This window comes from Natrix helvetica (genome assembly GCF_964273705.1).
Source record: "Natrix helvetica genome assembly, chromosome: Z".
Taxonomy (NCBI): Eukaryota; Metazoa; Chordata; class Lepidosauria; order Squamata; family Natricidae; genus Natrix; species Natrix helvetica.
This window is the reverse complement of record NC_138554.1, coordinates 104992385-105011807: the sequence shown is the minus strand read 5'-3', so window position 1 is coordinate 105011807 and position 19423 is coordinate 104992385. Positions and strand designations below refer to the sequence as shown.

General features: G+C 34.8%; 1 protein-coding gene across 5 annotated transcripts in view; it reads right to left on the bottom strand.

Annotated features, from left to right (window-relative positions):
- Window positions 1-18490, bottom strand: part of ETV1 (ETS variant transcription factor 1) — a 119218-nt gene extending 100728 nt beyond the window's left edge. For 2 of the 5 annotated variants that reach the window (XM_081933424.1, XM_081933422.1), the window contains exons 1-4: window positions 17785-17926; window positions 16954-17041; window positions 15301-15348; window positions 6097-6150 (exon numbers count right to left, since the gene is read on the bottom strand). In XM_081933424.1, coding sequence (XP_081789550.1) covers window positions 6097-6150; window positions 15301-15348; window positions 16954-17041; window positions 17785-17829 — 235 coding nt within the window. In that variant the 5' untranslated portion in view covers window positions 17830-17926. Of the gene's footprint in view, window positions 1-6096; window positions 6151-14736; window positions 14813-15300; window positions 15349-16953; window positions 17042-17784; window positions 17927-18299; window positions 18315-18369 lie in introns of those variants that run through there. The other 3 variants (XM_081933420.1, XM_081933421.1, XM_081933423.1) reach the window with 3 other exon arrangements.
- Window positions 18491-19423: the final 933 nt, after the last annotated feature.

The following is a 19423-nucleotide window of genomic DNA, read 5'->3' as shown; positions in this document are numbered from 1 at the left end:
TGATCTCTGGAGGGCCAGAGATAGAGGTTGTTCCTCTATCCTGGTCCTATTAGACCTCTCGGCGGCTTTTGATACCATCGACCATGGTATCCTGCTGCGCCGGCTGGAGGGGTTGGGGGTCCGGGGCACCGTTTTGCGGTGGTTCGGCTCCTACCTTTCTGGCCGGACGCAGCGTGTGTTGGCAGGAGAAGAGAGGTCGACCCTCCGCCCCCTTACTTGTGGGGTGCCACAGGGGTCGGTCTTCTCGCCACTCCTGTTCAACACATATATGAAGCCGCTGGGTGAGATCATCCGTGGTTTCGGGGTGGGATACCACCTGTATGCTGATGATACTCAGCTGTACTTTTCCACCCCGAACCACCCCAACGAGGCCATCGAAGTGATGTCCCGGTGTGTGGAAGCCGTACGGATCTGGATGGATGACAACCGACTCAAGCTCAACCCCTCCAAGACGGAGTGGCTGTGGGTACCAGCTCCCCGGTTCAGCCAATTAACCCCATCATTGGCCATTGGGGGCATTCAACTTGCCCCCGTGGAGCGGGCGCGCAATTTGGGCGTCCTCCTGGATGCCCGGCTGTCCATGGATGACCATGTGACAGCCGTGGCAAGGGGGGTGTTCCACCAGGTTCGCCTGGTGCGCCAATTGCGCCCCCTACTGGACCGGGACGCCTTACGCACAGTCACTCATGCGCTGGTGACGTCTCACTTGGACTACTGTAACGCTCTCTACATGGGGCTTCCCTTGAAATGCACCCAGAGGCTACAGTTGGTCCAGAACGCAGCCGCGCGGGTAATTATGGGGAGTACTAGGTACTCCCATGTGACACCGTTCCTGCGCGAGCTGCACTGGCTTCCTGTGGTCTATCGGGTGCGTTTCAAGGTTTTGATAACAATCTTTAAAGCGCTCCATGGCTCAGGACCTAGTTACTTGCGGGATCGTATTCTGCCCCATACATCCCTGCGACCAATCCGCTCGCACAGAGAGGGCCTCCTCCAGGTGCCGTCCACTAGACAGTGTGGGGGGGCGGCGCCGAGGAGTAGAGCCTTCTCTGTGGCGGGCCCAGCCCTGTGGAATGACCTCCCTCCGGATATTAGGAATACCTCTGACCTCTGCTCCTTTCGTATTAAGCTTAAGACCCACCTATTCCAAGTAGCTGGCCTGGCTCAACTTTGATCTAACCATATCGCTCCTGACGGGTTTTTAATGGGGTATTTTAATTATATTTAATTATTTAGGGGTTTTTTAATCACTGTATTCTAATTGTTTTTTATTCATCAGCCGACCTCCTCCTTGTGTATGTCTCGGTATATGTCTCTGTTATATGTTTGTTTTGTCCACATATTTATTTCATATGTTTCATTGTACGCCGCCCCGAGTCCTTCTGGAGAGGGTGCGGCTAAGAAATAAATATTTATTTATTTATTTTATTATTTATTTATTATTATGTTTTTAGATATTTTTTATATGACGAGAAAAAGGAACATCCCAAATGTGGAATACAGTTTTCTTTGTGTTTTTCCCATTCAATTTTTCCCATTATTTTGCAATGCCTACAAAAAAGAAGGCCCATTGTTTTCTTTGGTTGTTTACATGTTCAGTTCTTTGTCAGGCATAAAGAAACTGTACGATCATTGTAACATTAATCTGAGTATGAAAGACAGCCATTACAGACCACAAACAAATCTTTCATAGCAATATTATATAATAAAGTTAAGTCTCACAATTTAGTGTCAAGGTATTTGTCAAATGGAACTACTGTAATACAATCCATGCTTCTGACTATGTTTATTAAAAATCAGAGCATGTGCGAGCAAACCTGATAATTTCTTTGTAATGAAACAGAAAATATTGCTGGACTAGTTAAATCAGTCCCAGAATCCTTGAGAATAGCTATTTCAGACATCAGAAGATTTCATGACAAAATCTTCTTGCACCTTTTATTGGAAAGTATGAGAAGAAGGCAGACTTCTTTTCAATGATGCAAATTACCATATCTAAGAATAACCTCAGTTCAATTAAAGATAAAATAACTAACTAGACATTCTCTTTTCATGCAATTTAAGGAAACTCATGAAAGTTCATTCTATGAAGGTCTGTAATTAATCCAAATTAAGCTTGGCTGTTTTTCTCCTTCACCTATCAATGTTGAAACAAGTCATCAAAATAGAATCAGAACTGGATGGTGATTGAATAAAAGAAAATTGTGTAATCCATAACACAAACATCCTTTTATCAACAAAATATAAACTTACAATTTGTGCATACATGCATACAAAAAATACGTGTAAGTATATGTATACCATATATACTGACAAAACTTTCAAAGTTTGTGCTTACATGTATTTAAAACTTTCATTCTAAGAAATATTTTACAGAGTTCACTGCACAATCTGTGTAACTTTGTATCTATTGCTGAATTAATTTTCCAACAAATAGAAATATTCTGGCCCTTCAAAAAGGAAGAACAAGGAAAAATAATATTGTTCAACTGTACTATGTAAATTGTATAGATTTGAGTTGCAATGATAATCAGAAAATATCAAGCCATAATTCCAAAGGTGTGTTAGTGTATGTCTGGGAAACAATTTCAAAAGGTTAAACAGCCAAGTCCACTTGCTAAGGGAATAAAATATTTGGATTAAAATATTTCAAACTTTCTAAAAATGGCTGATAGGATTTTAATTTTGTTTAAGTCTCTGTATATACAGCCCAGCAATTGCATACAGATCCATCTGGACATACCCAGAAGACTATTTATCTGGACAGATAATCTTTAGCTACATTACTGCATTAATGTCTGAATGGCTAAGTTTCACTTAAGAAAATGTGATCATCTTTGACAGGATTTTTCATAAACAATTTGTAGTCCTTCTATAAGAATCATTGGCATATTTTTGTGTTAATTGTAAAACAAAATGTTGGCAAATCTTTGCATTCCTCACTAGAATAGGTTTGATTATCTCAAATTGGTTTGCGCTTAGCAGAAAGATCTACTTAATTGAAGATAATCATTCCAAATATCAAATATCTTTACCTATGATCAAAACATAAAAATATGTGAAATCCACATATTTTGCCCATGTGTGAATCTGCTTTAAATTCAGTCTTATAAAATCTAACAAAATCAATGAAGTGATTTCATTTGCATAGCCTCTAATAAAACCATGCATAAATTCTTTTTAAATATAATAAATCAAGTTTAATCATGTTTTAATGTTAAGATTATACTCTTTCTTCCTAACAACTTTATTTCACCTTTACTTATGTTATATCATTTTTAACACTATTATTAAAATGAGGTTTATTTATCACACTTTGAAATCGCCCATCTTTCTTACTGAAGATCATTAATTAATGTCATTTGAAAGATTTTTTTTCAATTGATAACTTATGTAAGGAACTTTAAAAAGTTAATCTTATAGCCTGTTTAAATAGGAAATGTTTAAGGAACTTCATTTTGAGAAGGAAACCATAGCAATTAATTGAAGCTTTCACATCAATTGCAGGAAAATATACTATACTATAATTATGGATTTTTTTTCAATACGTAACTAATGAAAAATATTAAAAGAAAGGAATTAAAATTACAGTGTGAAGAACATACAGAAGATCTGGAAAAAAAATACCTTGTCATAATAACTCTAAAGGACCATTTGAAAGTATGGGGATGTCTTTTTGAACTGAAGCAAAGAATAATGAATAATATATTCATTGTGAAGCTATGACAATGGATTGTGCCTTGCCTTTCTTTCCATAGGACAGTCATGGCAGATAACAATTTGAAATTTTTCAAAAAATGAATTTTAAAATCAGATAACATTATTAGTACTACCACTTAATATTTGACTGAAGAAAATGATCTTACCAGATCTCCAAGACATTATGCTCTCCGCCATACTTTCTTCCTTTCCCTAGCCAGTTGGTCTAGTAGTTTCAACTATCGTACTAGAAACCAGGCTGGTGAGAGTTCTAGTCCCCACCTCAGGCATGAAAACCAGCTGAGTGATCTTGGGCCACTCCCTCTCTTTCAGCCCAAACCACCTCACAGGGTTGTTGTGGGGAAAATAGGACGAGGATGAAGTATAAGGTAAGTTTGCCGTCTTGAGATATTTATAAAAATAATAAGAACAGGAGGAAAAAATTGTAAACTGCACATATTTCTCAAAAGTATAGTGTGCCATTCAAGTGCATTAATCAACAATATAGTGTTTCTAGTGTTGATGATTTACACCAAACTCATAGCATATTTACAGCATAACTGGATCAAAAGTCCAAGAAACAAGTTTAATAACCATGAGCTCCAAGAATGGAAAAATAAGAACAAATAAACTTGGAATGGGAAGACATAAATAGGCAACTACCCATATTTTTTAAGAATACAAGAACAGCCATGGTGCATTAAAGAAAATCTATTAATTGACAGAAGATTTTTCCCTGTTCTGAGGTTGGCAAGAACATAGAGCAATGAGAAAAATGTAATTACAAATTGCTGAATAAATACATAAATATCCTGAAAAGCAATGTGAGTGATAAGCCAATTCATATATCTAATTTATGTACTTGATGAATATATATTGTTACATAACATCTTTGCCCTTTGCTTTGCTCCCTTAAATTCATCACTGGAGGCTCTTGCAAATAATCAGCTATTAGCAAACAATGAGGTGGATCAAATGAAGAGATATTAGTCCACCATAAAACAGTTCCATTAAGGTGTGCCTTGAAATAAACCACATACGAATCTTACCATGAATCTTAGCACATTTTAAGGAGTGCTTTTTGCAGCCACATACTATTCTGTTTTTAGCCAATATTTGTCATAAAACTATCTTCAACTTTCTATTTCTGGCTTAGTATGATTTAAAATTAGTTTGGTAGTGTTTTTGAGTTTACTTTACTACTGAGAAATGACAACTTTCTTGGCTCCTCTGTTTTCTACTCTAAAAAAGCCCCCTAGGAGGAGCTCCACTTTATGTTTTGCCTTTAAGTTTTCATTGAAATGTAGGAAAGCTACAGATTGCTGAAGAGCAGGATGGATAATGAAAGACACAAATCCTTGGCCACTCTGTAAAGTAAAATACATGAATCCCACACTCCACCTGAGAATTTAACACCTAACTTCTTCTTTTTTTGTTAGGAGAGAATCAAAAGCTATTTCCTTTCATAAAAATGAGAAGATATAAAAGTGGAGAAAAAAATGTTGGACTAGCACTAACTTTGGTATTTGTATTTGTAGCACAATAATCCAAAAGAAATCCTATGTGAAAACCAATTATTACTGTATACCCTGTCATTAAGCTTTTCTGCTAACACCAACTAACTACAATTTTGAAAATTCAATTTTTTGATAGCAGATTGCTTGACTGCTATATTCTCCAATTTTGCTTTACCTCAAAGTTGCCTTGTGTACATCCTACTTCCTTTTTTTCATTTATTTATTTTTTACCAATTAAAACAAAAAAATACCCATTGATAATGGAAGCTGTCTTTAAGAATACAAAGTTGACTGTAAATTTGGGTCAGAGACTGCACACGTTCTCAGAATATGTTAGGAACCACATCCTGAATAACTGACAAAAACATTCACATAGACTATAAATGACAATTAATTAAATAATTTTACTATTTATTATTCCCTATATCCTCTTAAAAACTGCACTGGATAACTATTTTTGAAGGTTCTCTGATTGCACACCACTAGAACATTTAGATAGAACTACATTTCCAGATGTTTTATATTATTATTATTATTATTATTATTATTATTATTATTATTATTATTATTATTATTATTTTACTAAAATAATTCCTCTATTTTCCCATTCTGGAAAACCTATTCTTTGTCACAATGAAAATATCTACAAAATTAAATAAATGGAAAAAAAGACGGGGAGGAGAGACAGATGGACATTGGCTTTTCAATCAATCTATTTGTTGTTGCAATTCAGGGAGAGAGTTCTGTTTATATATTTTTATACTGCGGCCATGGACTGACATCTCCTCCTCTATCTACTGGCTAAAGGAAGGAGAAATATACCACTGAAAATATTTTCTTTTTTTAAAAAAAGGAAAGGGTTAAAAAGTGCTATACTTACAACTCTCCGCCTGGTAGTCTGGTACAAACTGTTCATCATTGTCAGGTACCTGAGCTGAAGGTAAGGTAAGGGAGAAAATGAAAAGAAATAATTTATTAGAAACAATAATTAGAAAAAGAAGCTACTAAATGGGAAAGAGATAATTCTCTTTAGACTAGCCGAATCAAGAAGAGAATGCACTTTACATAAAACAAAAACATAAAATGATTATGGGAATCAACAGCAAATGAAGATGCACTGAGAAATTCTGCACTTGAGATTGCATTAATCAGCACTGAACACAAGCATCCCATATATTGGGCATATTTCACAAGACCCATGCATTTACTTCAATAAGTAAGGTGATGTATTAGTCACTAAATACCTTTATGCTAAATCTAGGTAGAGAACAGTTAACCCACCTTAGATTTATGGTTTTATCTTGCCAGCATTTAGGAGGTAGAATTGCATTTATGTAGCAATAAATTAAGCTAATATCATTAAGACAAGCAACCTAGGGGTCAAATAGAATGCAGGCTGAATCCCATCGAAGCTTTTGAGCCTTCTAACTTTGTACTCCTATAATATTTAAGAGGAAAAATAGCAAGGAGGAAAGTAGGATAGACAAAAGAAGATACATTTGCCCTTCAATTTTATTAAATTCTAGAACACAGCTAAATCAGTGATATAAAACATTTCATGCTTCTGACTTCAAAGTAATTCTCTTTTTTTAAAAAAAAACACATTTGAAAATATGTTTCCACACCTTTAAGAGAGTTTTGTTGTTAGACATTTACAATTTGGAACAGGATTATAAAGGCTTCTTGATTTGATGGAAGGATTCATCACTCATTCATTTATATAGTAAATTATCATCCAAAAGGCAGAATATAATTACATAATATATTCACATAATAAGTCCCCAAATTCTTGGATATAATTAAAAGCTTGTCTTTGTGCATACTTGACTAGAATTAAGTCATATTAAGTCTTGGGAAACTTACTTCCAGCTAATGATCCTAGACATAGCAAGAGAATCCACTGTAGAGATCCTTCTCTAGAAATCATTTTTTTTAATTTTATTAATTCAATTAGAATTCACTTCAAGAGCTAGTAATCAACCAAAAATTTTCACTAATATGGTTTTGTTACCTGAATGAAAGCATTACCAGGACATCTGAATAAAATTCGTGCATACATTTATGTTAGCTTATAGCAAGTAAGTTTATAAAATAACTTAGCTATAAGCTAACAGCATGTACCAGTGCATATTAGTAAATAAATATTTTTAAAAACAAAATATTAGCTACAATACCATATACTATTTCTTCTTTGATAGTTTCCTATTTCATTTCTCTATTAAAGCTTACTGGACAATGGTAGCATTTAAGCAGGCTATCTAATTTAAAATTACTATAGAGAAGTGAATGTAAAATTACCCACATAAGGCAAAAGAGGGTGACTGAAGTATTTCTGAAGTCGAGATCCAAAGAGCTTTAACTTAAGTGAAGAACTAGGGCTAAACTGATTTTCTTTAAATTTACTACAACCTAAAGCCTCCCTCCTTTACTTCCAGGATCAATTTGCCTTGTAGGACAAAATGTTGTTTGGAAACAAGATTTGCCTAAAAGCATCTGGCTAATAAAAAGTGTTGGTATTGTTGATTGAATTTAGGCCCAAATTTTCAGATCACATCAGAACCACAAATGCTTACTAATAATTCTGTTAATTGGACAGCATTAATAGTACTCAGCTCAAAATGTATTGACATATAGGCAACATCAACTATGCAATCATTGTGAATTATTCTATTTCCATACACCAAAGGAACTGCTAATGTTTGCTCTTTTCATGGTGCAAAAAAATTATCCTAGAGTAACAATTACCCCTAATTGTGGAAAGATGATTTCCACACTCTGTGCTAGCAGTTTATAACAACCAATGTAACTGCAATATGAACGGATAATAAGCTAAAAATACACTGCAGATTTCTCTTATTTATTCCCCATTATCCACATAGTAGGCTATCTACTGTAATTCACATTTCTCCTTTTAAAATCTACTGGAATAGCAGGTACAATTAACTATTATTCCTTTACTATAATAAACTTCAATGCTCTTAATATCCTCTAAGGAATTTGTCTTTCAGGAACTCGGCATACCTTTCTGGCTTCACAGGATCTCGGGGTTAGATTTTGTATGATTTTATCACATTAAAAGCTAGATTTTTCATATTAACCTGCAACATTTAACTCTTGTTCTCACTGATTCACAAGCCAAAAATAAAAATAATGAAAACTTACCAGCAGCATTCTACAAGTTGTTGATTCAGATAAAAAAAAATAAGGGTTTTTTTTCCTGCCCTGCCTTTTTAGCAACACAAAAAATAAAGTTCTTAGACTAGTTGCTAGAATGCCTAAACATGTTTAAACAGTTGAAGAGAATTATTCTGAATGATTAAATCTAACTTTTAGAACAGCACCTGTAACTTGCTGAAATAAAGACACTTTAAAGTACAGATCAAAACCAAAAAGCCAGATAAATGGGCAGAGAAGTTATAAAGCACACACCCTTCAGCAAATATAATTCCAATTTATCTGCATTTTTTATAACTTGAGCTAGTACCATATTTCCAAATTGACCAATAGCATATTTATTGTTGTTCTTATAAATAAGAAATGACAAAGTTTAAACTTTCACTTCCAAGATACAAACACCATATAACACACCACCTGTTTAACAGCTGTATGTTCTCTGTTGTTCGTAATAGTGACAGCTGTAACTGGTTTCCACAGAAATTTACCAGTAAAGAAGAAAACTAGTATATGCTGTTCTATAAAATGAAAACAGTTATAGCATATTTTAAATGTAGAATTACATCTTAAGTCTTGTATATAGCAATTTATGAAATCCTGTCCAGTTTTAAATCGACATAATTCTTTTTTTTCTGAAGTAAACAATCTATCCTGAACAAGCACTCAATGGTTACAATGAAGTAGAAATAAAATATCCTTTATTATTAGAAACACAAAAAAATAGAAGAAATATATGCTAAAATCTCAAGATACAAAACCTAATAAGCTTCCTTTAGATAGTATCAGCCCATCATGATTTCTCTATTCTTCAAATAAAAACAAGAGTAGTAGTTGATTAATGGTAAACATGTCAGGTGCCTCACAATACCACCCTGCAAAGAAATTTAGGTTTCCACACTAAAGTTAGAACAGCAGGTAGTCAATTAAGTATAACTATACCTTAAATGCCCCAAACAGACTAACTCTTGTTTGGGGGATTTAAATATACCTTAAATCTTCCAAACAAAAGTGTAGTGGCTGCAAGTAGTTTTAGATACTAATAATTTCCTTTTTCTTGTCACTGCTGCAATTTAGTGAGTCTTTCGTAAAAGGAATAGTAGTTTTTAATATGGTGACAGAGCAGGAGGCGGGATATATCAATATAAATGACTGTTGAATTTGGATTTTGGGGGCGACAGAATATTAAATATCTACAAAGAGCCCCTTTGTAGCAACATTCTAATGGACTACTTAAGTTTAGGAAAAAGTTAAATAGAAGAAGCATTTTAAGGGGTAATAACAGGGGACTACATAATAATGGTAACAGTTTTATCAGATTTATTCTGCATTAATACACAAGATGCCGTTAATTGTCTCACTCTGGAGAAAGCAATTTCTGTTCTTTGCTTTTGCTTCCTTCTTCTCCTGTCAACTTCTCAAATCTTCCCTGGGTGAAAGTAAAGGTAATGAAGTGTTGGTTAAAAACACTGGGGAGGTTTTAGTTCCAAATAACATTTATTTACTTTTGAATAACAAAAAAGTGCTGGGATTTATTCAGAAATATGCTCTTCTGATAGAACGGCGCTGACCCAGAGATACACAGGATCACTCTCTAATAACATATTGACATTTGTAATACGAACCTAAATGCCTCAGACCATTTTTTTAATATTAAGAAGAAAAGGCAACATCTTTAAGATTTTGTGATTAAGCTAAGCAACAGCAGAATAGAACAAACTGAAGGTCAATTTAGGTTTTTTTCCCCAAAAGTAATCACCCTCTCCCCCTAAAAGTATATGGTGGGGGGGAGAGAAAAAGAAGACAGGAAAGTAGACAGCAAAAGAAGTTGAGCTGATATTTAATTAAAACCAGCTCTATCCACTGTAACAATGACCTGCAGCCAAATAAGGCAGAAGATGTATGAGTCATTCTCTTTGCCAGTGAATGAGACAGCTGATCTCTTAAACAATTATTCAAAAGAAGCAGTCAGAATTGGAGGTCTGCCTTCATTCACAAAAACAGAATCCAGCAAGAAACATGTGGCCTCAACCTCAATCTTTTCTTGTCACACCCCCAATAGAAAAGGAGAGAGAATGAAAGAGAGACAGAAGAATAAACTTGAACTTTTTATATAAACACATCAATTTCATTGCTTTGTTTCAGGACACTACACAGGCCCTAACAGGGAAACAAATACAATAAATGAGATGTCAAAAAAAAAAAAAAAAGATGGTCTCAGAATGGAAAAAAGTTACAGGCTCCACAAGAGATGCACAGGAAACAGAGTGAGAAAGGGAAAATGCATAAGGCAGATTAGCCAAAGCACTATTTTTACTCCTTTTCTTTTTAATCAATTCTACACCGACTGTGACAACATTTCCGGTAGCATTCCTTCTTAGTACTCTAGCAATCCATAAGCCAAGTTGCCAAAGATTTTGAAGATCAAGGAATTCTCCTTTGAAAAGGGGGGGGGGAGAGAACTACACAAATTAAGAAGTACCTGTCTCACTGTTCTATACACACAAAATTATTTACCAGCTAAAATATAAATAAAGAAATGGTGCTCCTTCCAATTAATTTTCTAAAGTGAATCATATAAGAAGAATATGACATTTTGCATTTTAAGATATTAAAAAGCACATTATTTCCAAAATTGTAAACTTTCTGTCCAAATACTTTTTAATAGCTTTGAGATGCAAAAGTGACTAATAAAATCTCAAATCCGAAACATTTTTGTCAAAACAGCCTGATCTTAACATTGTAGCCCTAGAAAGTAGACATCCAAGACCTATGAGACAGATTATTATTTCTTTGACTATACAAAGTTGTTACACTATTTTATATTGAGCAGAAAAAGCTCTTAAAATCTACATGCATTTAAAGACATCATAAATATGCCTTCCAAAAGCTTAGCTTTATCTTTGTTATCTTTATGACATATACAAATCTCCCATCCTCACCCCTTTAGGTTTCATTTAACAGATGCCTTCAAGTTATTATGTGTTAGGGATAACCCTGTAACTTTGTTTCTCAAAAATATCTCGGGAACTTTTACTGTACAAACTTTGCATTTCTCATTAATTCTTTCTACTATACGTTAGTTCTTTTTTAAAGGACATATTTAAACATTATATAAAATATGAAAGTTTTATAGAACTCTCTTGATTGTGAAGATGAGGATAACAAACTAACATCCTGATTTAAGGCACTTCAATATCATTTTCTCTCTTGATCAAAATAAAAAGGGACAATTAAATTTATTTGAAAGGGAAAAATAAAATAAAATAATTCCAGAAAAGAAACAGGATATAAACTGTGCCAAGAACATGGAATTTTCACAAAGTTCAGTCACCAAACCTGGCCATTATTTGCACTGGCACCAGTATATTTTCAGGAAATTATTTCTTTATCTGAATCTCTGGTACGACCCAAAGGAGAAAGGGACTTTTATATATATACCTGTCCTTTCACTAATATATTATTCTTTCTAGATGACATTGTGTTAAATCAATACTAACATAACAGAGTTTTACATCCTGTAACATTTACATTACACTTTATCCATCATTTTTAATGTTTTAAATACAAATTTAAAACATTCTTCATTTTCAGATTATTTTTCTTTCAAACCACAAACTGTTTCCATCATAACACAGCAGGCTTTCAGCACCATCAGTCTTTTCGTTTCCTTTTGTTAGAATAAACAGCGGGAGCTTCAGATAATGAAAAATACATTAAGTTCATATTTGAGCTGATTATTTGAAGTCAGTTGTTAACTTCTATTTGTCAAGAGCAATTTAATGAAATATCTACAAATTCAATAGGGGAGTTCCATCATATGCTGGGCCAAAATGGCTTCACCATGACACTGCATGGGAATTAACAGGTTTAGTTGAAAGTCCCATAGATTTTGAATGAACTTTTCTATGTATGCACAAAGGAAGTATTGGCACCTGAATAACCCAGGGTTGTTAGCAGATGATAGTAATGCTTTACTAAATTAGGAAATTATTAACAGCCCTTCATTATTATTTTCAAATGTTCAGGTCCCAATGGTTTATTTGTTTTAAGCCTCAATACAGTAACAGCAGGTTTCTACTGAAGGAAAAAAAAAACAAGTGTTTAAATCTGTATCTCACATAGAGAATAAGAAAGAAAGTTTGGTCAAGCACTCTGCTAGGTACTTTTGCCACTGGATGCAAACCATTTTTGAATCTGACACCCTAGATTTGGCACACACATCACAGCAACCAAATTACAGCAACCAAATCTGATTCTATTCACCACTGAATTATTTTTCCACCTTCAATACATATGTAAATGCCATTGTTTCCAATGCCACTTTTGTGAAAAGAAAATAGACTGTTTATGATTACTCATTTTAAGCAACATCTTCCCCAGAAGAATAGGGATACTGATAAATATGCAGTTGAAATATCTCAACTATCATTTTTTCCTCTTTTCCATGCTCTCATTCTTTCCTATCTAAAAACTATTTCTCTAAAATGGGGATGGAAGAGGAAAAGAAAACAGATCCTCCAATAACTAAAAAGTGATAATCCATAATGATTCGGTCAGATGCTACTGTACTATTTTTTAAAAAGGAGTGACAGAATTAAGGAAGTTAAAATGACATTTCTGGCTACAAAGTATTATGAGAGCTAATTATTTCACAGAGTTGTAACTTTATCAACAACCATATGAACATAAATGGACAACATTTAATCAAGGAGTAAGCAAAGTAGATTGACTTCAAGACCAATTTTATAATTAATCTTGTGTGGATTACTTACTTGCTACCTACAGAGCATTTCAATGTTTTTTCTTTCTTTCTTGGAAAATGCAAAAAATAATTATTGTCATATCTATGATTTGTAGTCTTAGGTTACAAAAACTTTCCCTCAACTATTACATTTTACATAAACTCAATTAGTTTTCATGTTTAGGATTTGATTCAACCAAGTCCTCTGTTGGTCACTGGACACATTATTTAAATATGTTGGTAGAATGCTTTAAACAGCATAAATCTGTAAGGTAAGAATTTAATTTTTCATGTTTAATTGGTAATAACACAAAGCATTTTCTGCATGCTAAGAAGAGTGTCCTATTGCTTTCAGTGAAACTTATTTCTAACTGAGTACAGGACTATACCCCAAATTGTTTATTTCCTTTTGTTTGTTTCTTTTGTTTAATCAGAACCATGATTAGCAAACGATATAAAATCCATTTTTGTTCATTCTTCCTATTCAGAAACATTTTAAACAATTATCTGATTTAAAAAAACTGCATTTAATCAAAATTTACCAAATTAAGACATGCATTAAAATTTAAACTCAATGAATGAAATGAGCAATACTGAATGCTTAGGGCTTTGATGGTCTTCCAAGTTATCAAGACGAGCTGAAAGTTCAGCATATGTATAGATCTTTACTAGAGTTACTTTACACAGCTATTGCTGAATTTTAGCTAAGATCTTCAATATTAATATTGAAGTTTACCACCTATTACACCACATTTAATATTTCCTTGCTAGATACTGTACATAAAAGCATGGCAAAAAAAGATAAATTAATGAGAATTACATATTATTTGGCAAAGTTATATCAGGTAGTGTCTAAAAGGTAGGCAGCCTGTATGTGCCGTTACAATACTTCTCTTTTCTGTTAAGCAACTGCATCAAATTATCCCTTTCCTTCCAAAAGAAATAGGATGTTCATTCAACAAACAATGCACATTCAGTAAGAGTTAAAAAAAAATAAAACCCTAATGAATACTAAAAATGCATAAACAAGCAAGAGCACACATAGACAGAGGTATATCACCTAATTCTGAATGAGGTTTAATTAAATGTTCTGTTTCTCGGTATATATTACATACATACATACATACATACACACACATATACATATATATATATATATACATACACACATACATACATACACACATACACACACACACACACACACACTGTATACATTTTTTTTTAAAAAGAAAAGAATTTGAATTGAGTTATCTTCATGCTGAAAAAAGCCCAAATATGTCAGGAGCATCAACTTTTTAAATTAGAAAATATACCTCAGTGAGGATCAACTTCCTAAGCTTTTGCAAAACTTCTCTCGGCATCTCATCCTAATCAAATCAAAATCCATAGTAATTTAACTCCAGCATTAAAACTATTTCATTATAATCTGTCAACTGTGTTAAAATAAACTATGTCGGAGTTATGGAAATGCAAGGGAGTGCGAGAGGAAGAAAAAGAAAAGAAAAGAAAGTTTCTCCTTTTAAATGCCTTGCAAAATAAATATCTATAAATTTGAAATAATGGTAATACAAATCCATCGTTTCTTAAGTAGCCAATACACACCTAACGTTCGGTGTTGCGAGCAAGCAGGGAAGAAGACACTTTCACTTAAATCTTGGAGCATCCCGTCCTGATGAACTCAGAGAAACTATATTCTGCCATCAGAAAAGTACTTCCTCCAGAACACTAAACAATTGTATGCTCTGCTCTGAAGGAAAGAGCGAGCCCAGTTCTGGCTGTAGGCAGTCTCCTGAGGTACAATAATATAAACCTGATCAATTGCAATTAAAATCTGAACAGAGGCTTGGAACGTGAAGTCTTGGTGCATTAGTTCTTGCCAAAAGCAGATGTGATTGTGGGCTGGAAGCAATTTCTCCTGGTAATTTGTGATGACATTGGATAGAGCAGCCCCAGAGTCCCCAAAGACAAACTCATCAGAGGCTCTAATGTATGCATGACACATGAGGTGGCTCTTTTAGAGCTCAATTAATTGGGCTGAACATTAAGACAGCAAGTTCAGGACTTTTTCCCCCCTCCCTTTCCCCCTCCCTTTTTCTTCCAGAGTGCTTTCCCCCCTCCCCCCTTTCCTTTCTTTATTTTGGGTAGAAAACATTTTTCCCTCCTTACCTTCTGCAAGCCATGTTTCCTGTAATTGGCTTAGATCTTGAAACAGTTCTAAGAAAAAAATAAGATATATTTTTTTAAAAAAATGCAAGCAGCTCTGTAATGTTCAAATAATATTAAATTAAGCAAAGATCTTTGTAATTTATTATATTTTGTCTAATTCTGTGTAGATGCAAATGTTAGTTTCTGCATAAAATATATCTGGTAAAGAAACACAATCAACTCCAGTAATAATAATTTACATGTATCTATTGAGAGAACCCATAAAAATCAATTGACCTGATTTCTGAATGACCAAGACTACTTAAAGAGAAATTTCTTGAACTTCTTTATGCATACCCAGTCAAAGACAATTCTATTGATTTCAGTGGAGCTTACTCAAAAATAACTACATCAGGCTATAACCTAACAGTTTTTAAAGGAGTACTCAATAATGAAATGCAGTTTTGTTCATATGTTTGGTATAAAATATTACAAAATGGTAGAAATAAAATCCAGACAAGTTGCCATTGCAAAGTAAGGTTTTTACTTAAATTACTTTGGGAAGGGGGAATTTGCTAGTTAATGTATTTAGTTAATAAATCCCAAATATAACCAATATGGAAACCTGAATTAGTAATTTAGTCTATTCAGTTCTCTGCAGGACAAATGCATGAATTCATGAAGCTCTTAGTTTAGTTTAGTTTTGTTTTATTATTTCCACATTAGCAGATGACTTTTTATACAGCATTTTTAGAAGAGTGCATGGGCTTTCAAAATTATTTCAGATCATTCTCTGGGAAGCCTTTAAAAAGCTACCAATCCAAGTTGGGTAGAGTAGTCTTATTATAATGCAGATGGATAGAGTGAATTTCTCTAGTCTGAACCTAGTCCAAGAAAAGACATTGGTGCTTTTCTTAGTTTAAGAGAAGCAAGTGAGGACTATTTTGTTCCCAGTAAGCCATGAGTTGCTGTTTGAAGTAACTAGCTATCAAGGCAGCACTGTTGCAGAAACAGTTGTTTCCCTTCAACAACCTTTCCACAAACTTACTAAGTGTTAGATTCACAGGGTGTGATGTTAAAAAGTGTAATGGACCATTTTCTTCTGAGTGGTTCATAGTTGGTTACTATAGAGTTACAAACCAAAGGGTAGAAATGGAAAAAAGTAGGCAGATAGAACTCTGGATCTTGTCCTATTTCGTCTCTAGTGATTAAAGCAAAACTTTAGCATCTCTCTGAAACACACCAGTATGAACTCCCAAAGGAAATGATAATGGGGAGGAAGTGTGCAGAGGCCTACAGGTGAGCAAATTGTGTGCACCCTTTTACTACCTATCAATTCTTGCCAAATTTCCACCTCCAGATATATGGACTTACTTACATCCCTACCATGTGGCAATACCTAACACAGAGGGTGAGTCACTAAAGGTACATCAGCCTAGCGGTGAATTGCTTTTGTCAGCTTATGTCACATCATGAGATGTGGTTTTCTTGTCATTTCTATAAATAGATGTAGACAAAACTCCAGGAAGATGCATGAGGGAGAAAAAGGGGAGAAAAGGAGAGATATGTGCAGACATCAACATTTAAAAAGCATATTACAGGGTATGTAGTTATAAGAGGGGGAACCAGTAACATTTATTCTCCCCCCCCCCCTTGCGTAACACATATCCTCACCTTCTGAGTCATGAGCCAGATCTCTGTTAATGAATTTTCTTTTCCTGACATTTGCTGGTCGCTCATTACAATTTCTCCCACAGAGATTCTACAAATAGAATAGAATGGTTGTTTTAAAAGGAAAAAGGGGAAGAAGTTAGATATCAAGCAATATTAGCAGCAGGTTTTAAATGTTAAGGCTATGTAGAAAGCTTAAAGCTTCCCTACTGATCTTATTACTAATTTCAAACTAGAATTACTAGAATTAAGCAAAGGAATATTTAGGTTCGATCCACCTACTGAAAACACATGTCCATATAGATACCTATATAGAAAGGTAGGGCTATAGGTGTTAAGTATTAATTTTGGCAGTCTAAAGTTCTAACACCTACCAAGGGTATTTATTTAAAAGCCCACTTTTGATTGATGCTGGTTAGAAGAATGACATTATACTTTAATTTTTAACTTTTTATTTGTCAAAGTCCTTTAAAAGGAAAAAAACTTTTTTTTTTCTTTTAGGGGACTTCTCTCTATTTAAGAAGACAAAGAAGACAAAACACTTCTAAAACTGCAACAATTATGATTTCTTTCGTCTTATAATAACGAGGGGTAAAAGTGCTTTTGTTTTTCCTCAAACGGAAATGGTATGTGGAAAAAATGGAAATTTATTGAATTAAATGTACATCTCATTACAAAGTATAAATTTTCCTCCCTTCACTTCCGTCCAAAAATAAAACAACAAAAAACCCAGAACAATTTTCCCCATTAAAACCTTTGCCTTCTTCTCCCCTTTTAACTGCAAATTGCACCCTCCCGCCGAGAGACCCAACAACTTAGGAGCTGATCACTCACATTGGTGACCATGTAAGGCACTTGCTGGTCATAAAATCCATCCATTCTGATGACTTTATCGCAGTATTTTTTATTATTTTCTGGACATTGGATTTAAAAGAGAGTTCCTCCAGATGCAGCCTTCAAAGAGCCTTAAAAAAACCGAGAACACAAGATGGCTTTTAGATATTTTTGTTTAAAGTCATGAATGAACTGCTTGAATTTGCATATCTAATGATCCTCCGAGAGTGCCATTCATAAAAACACACGCATCCCTCCTTCTCTGCTGCCTTCCTCTGGGTTACAAGCAAGAGCCGGAGAGGATAACAAGAGGATGGAAAGGACTTCGGAGGGGGGAAAAAAGAAATCAAATCGCGAGCCAAGCTGGCATGCCCGCTTTGGTCCCTGGAGCGATCCCATTTGTAAACGTGTGCAGAACTAGTAATGGCGCACAACACAACTCGCGTTACACCTAAGAGGAGAGAGGACAGAAAAAGAGAGCGAGAAAGAGAGAGAAAAAGAGAAGGCAGAGCTACCTTCTCCTTGCAAACCACAACCACGTAATCGCCGGAGCAACAGACAACAAAGTTGCTGTTAAAAACCCACCTGAAAGTACGGCAAAGACGATCGGATGCGCGCGCGCACACACGCGCACCAAAACAAAAAGTCCCTACAAATGTAATAAGAACATTAATTATTTCTCCCAGCACTTCTCCTTTCAAGCGAAAAGCGCCACTGACAGGACGCTACATTCAGTGGTTTTTCCTCTACTTCTCCTCCAGGGGCCTCTAGTCTAAACCGAGGGATCTCCGTAGCCCATTGGCTAACCGCGTCTTTAACAGGATCAGATTTCTGACTGTCAGTCAAACTGCCTCTCCCCCCCCCCCCCCACTCCCGAGGAAAAAGGGAAAAGCCGGATCCTCCCGGATTCTGAAGGGGATTCGAGGGGCCATTGTTTTTTTCCTAATTTTACCTCTGTGTCTGTCTTTCCCCCACCCGAAACGCACACAGCTGTTGTACAAAGATTTGGACCGGTGTGAGATTCTCAGTTTTACAGCGCCTCTGTCACATAGATGCGGTGCCCACAACTTAATATTTCCGTTTATGTAATTTGAAGATTCCCCCCCCCCCCCGTATGCCAGTAAAGGGGACCCAGTCAATGTATTTCATTTGATGTGGCTTTTTTTCACAAAACGCTGTCCTCCAATCACAGCCTACCTTCAGAAAAATTCAGCTATGATTTTCCATTGCTTTAGAATTCACACACATAACTTATTGCAAGTAGAAGATCAAATATTGAAAACCCTATCTATTCCCTACAATTCCCAATTTCATCCAAAACTTCATCACCTATCCACCACATACACAGACTAAAGTGATGCTACTGAGAATTGATTTCTTTTATTGACGAATGAATCTTATTGTAAAAGCATGAATACCCAGACTATAAATTTGATTGGAATATAAATTTGATTGGAATATAAAAAAAAGTTTTCCTGAGCCATGTTTTTGGAATCACATTTCAGCAACACATATTTTACACTTTTCTAGAAGAAATACGTTATCTCAGTCAAATTAATAGAGGGACACAGGTGGAGTAGAATTCACTGAATACATAAAAAACAATTGGATTCACAAGAACGTTTTCACCTTACAGCTC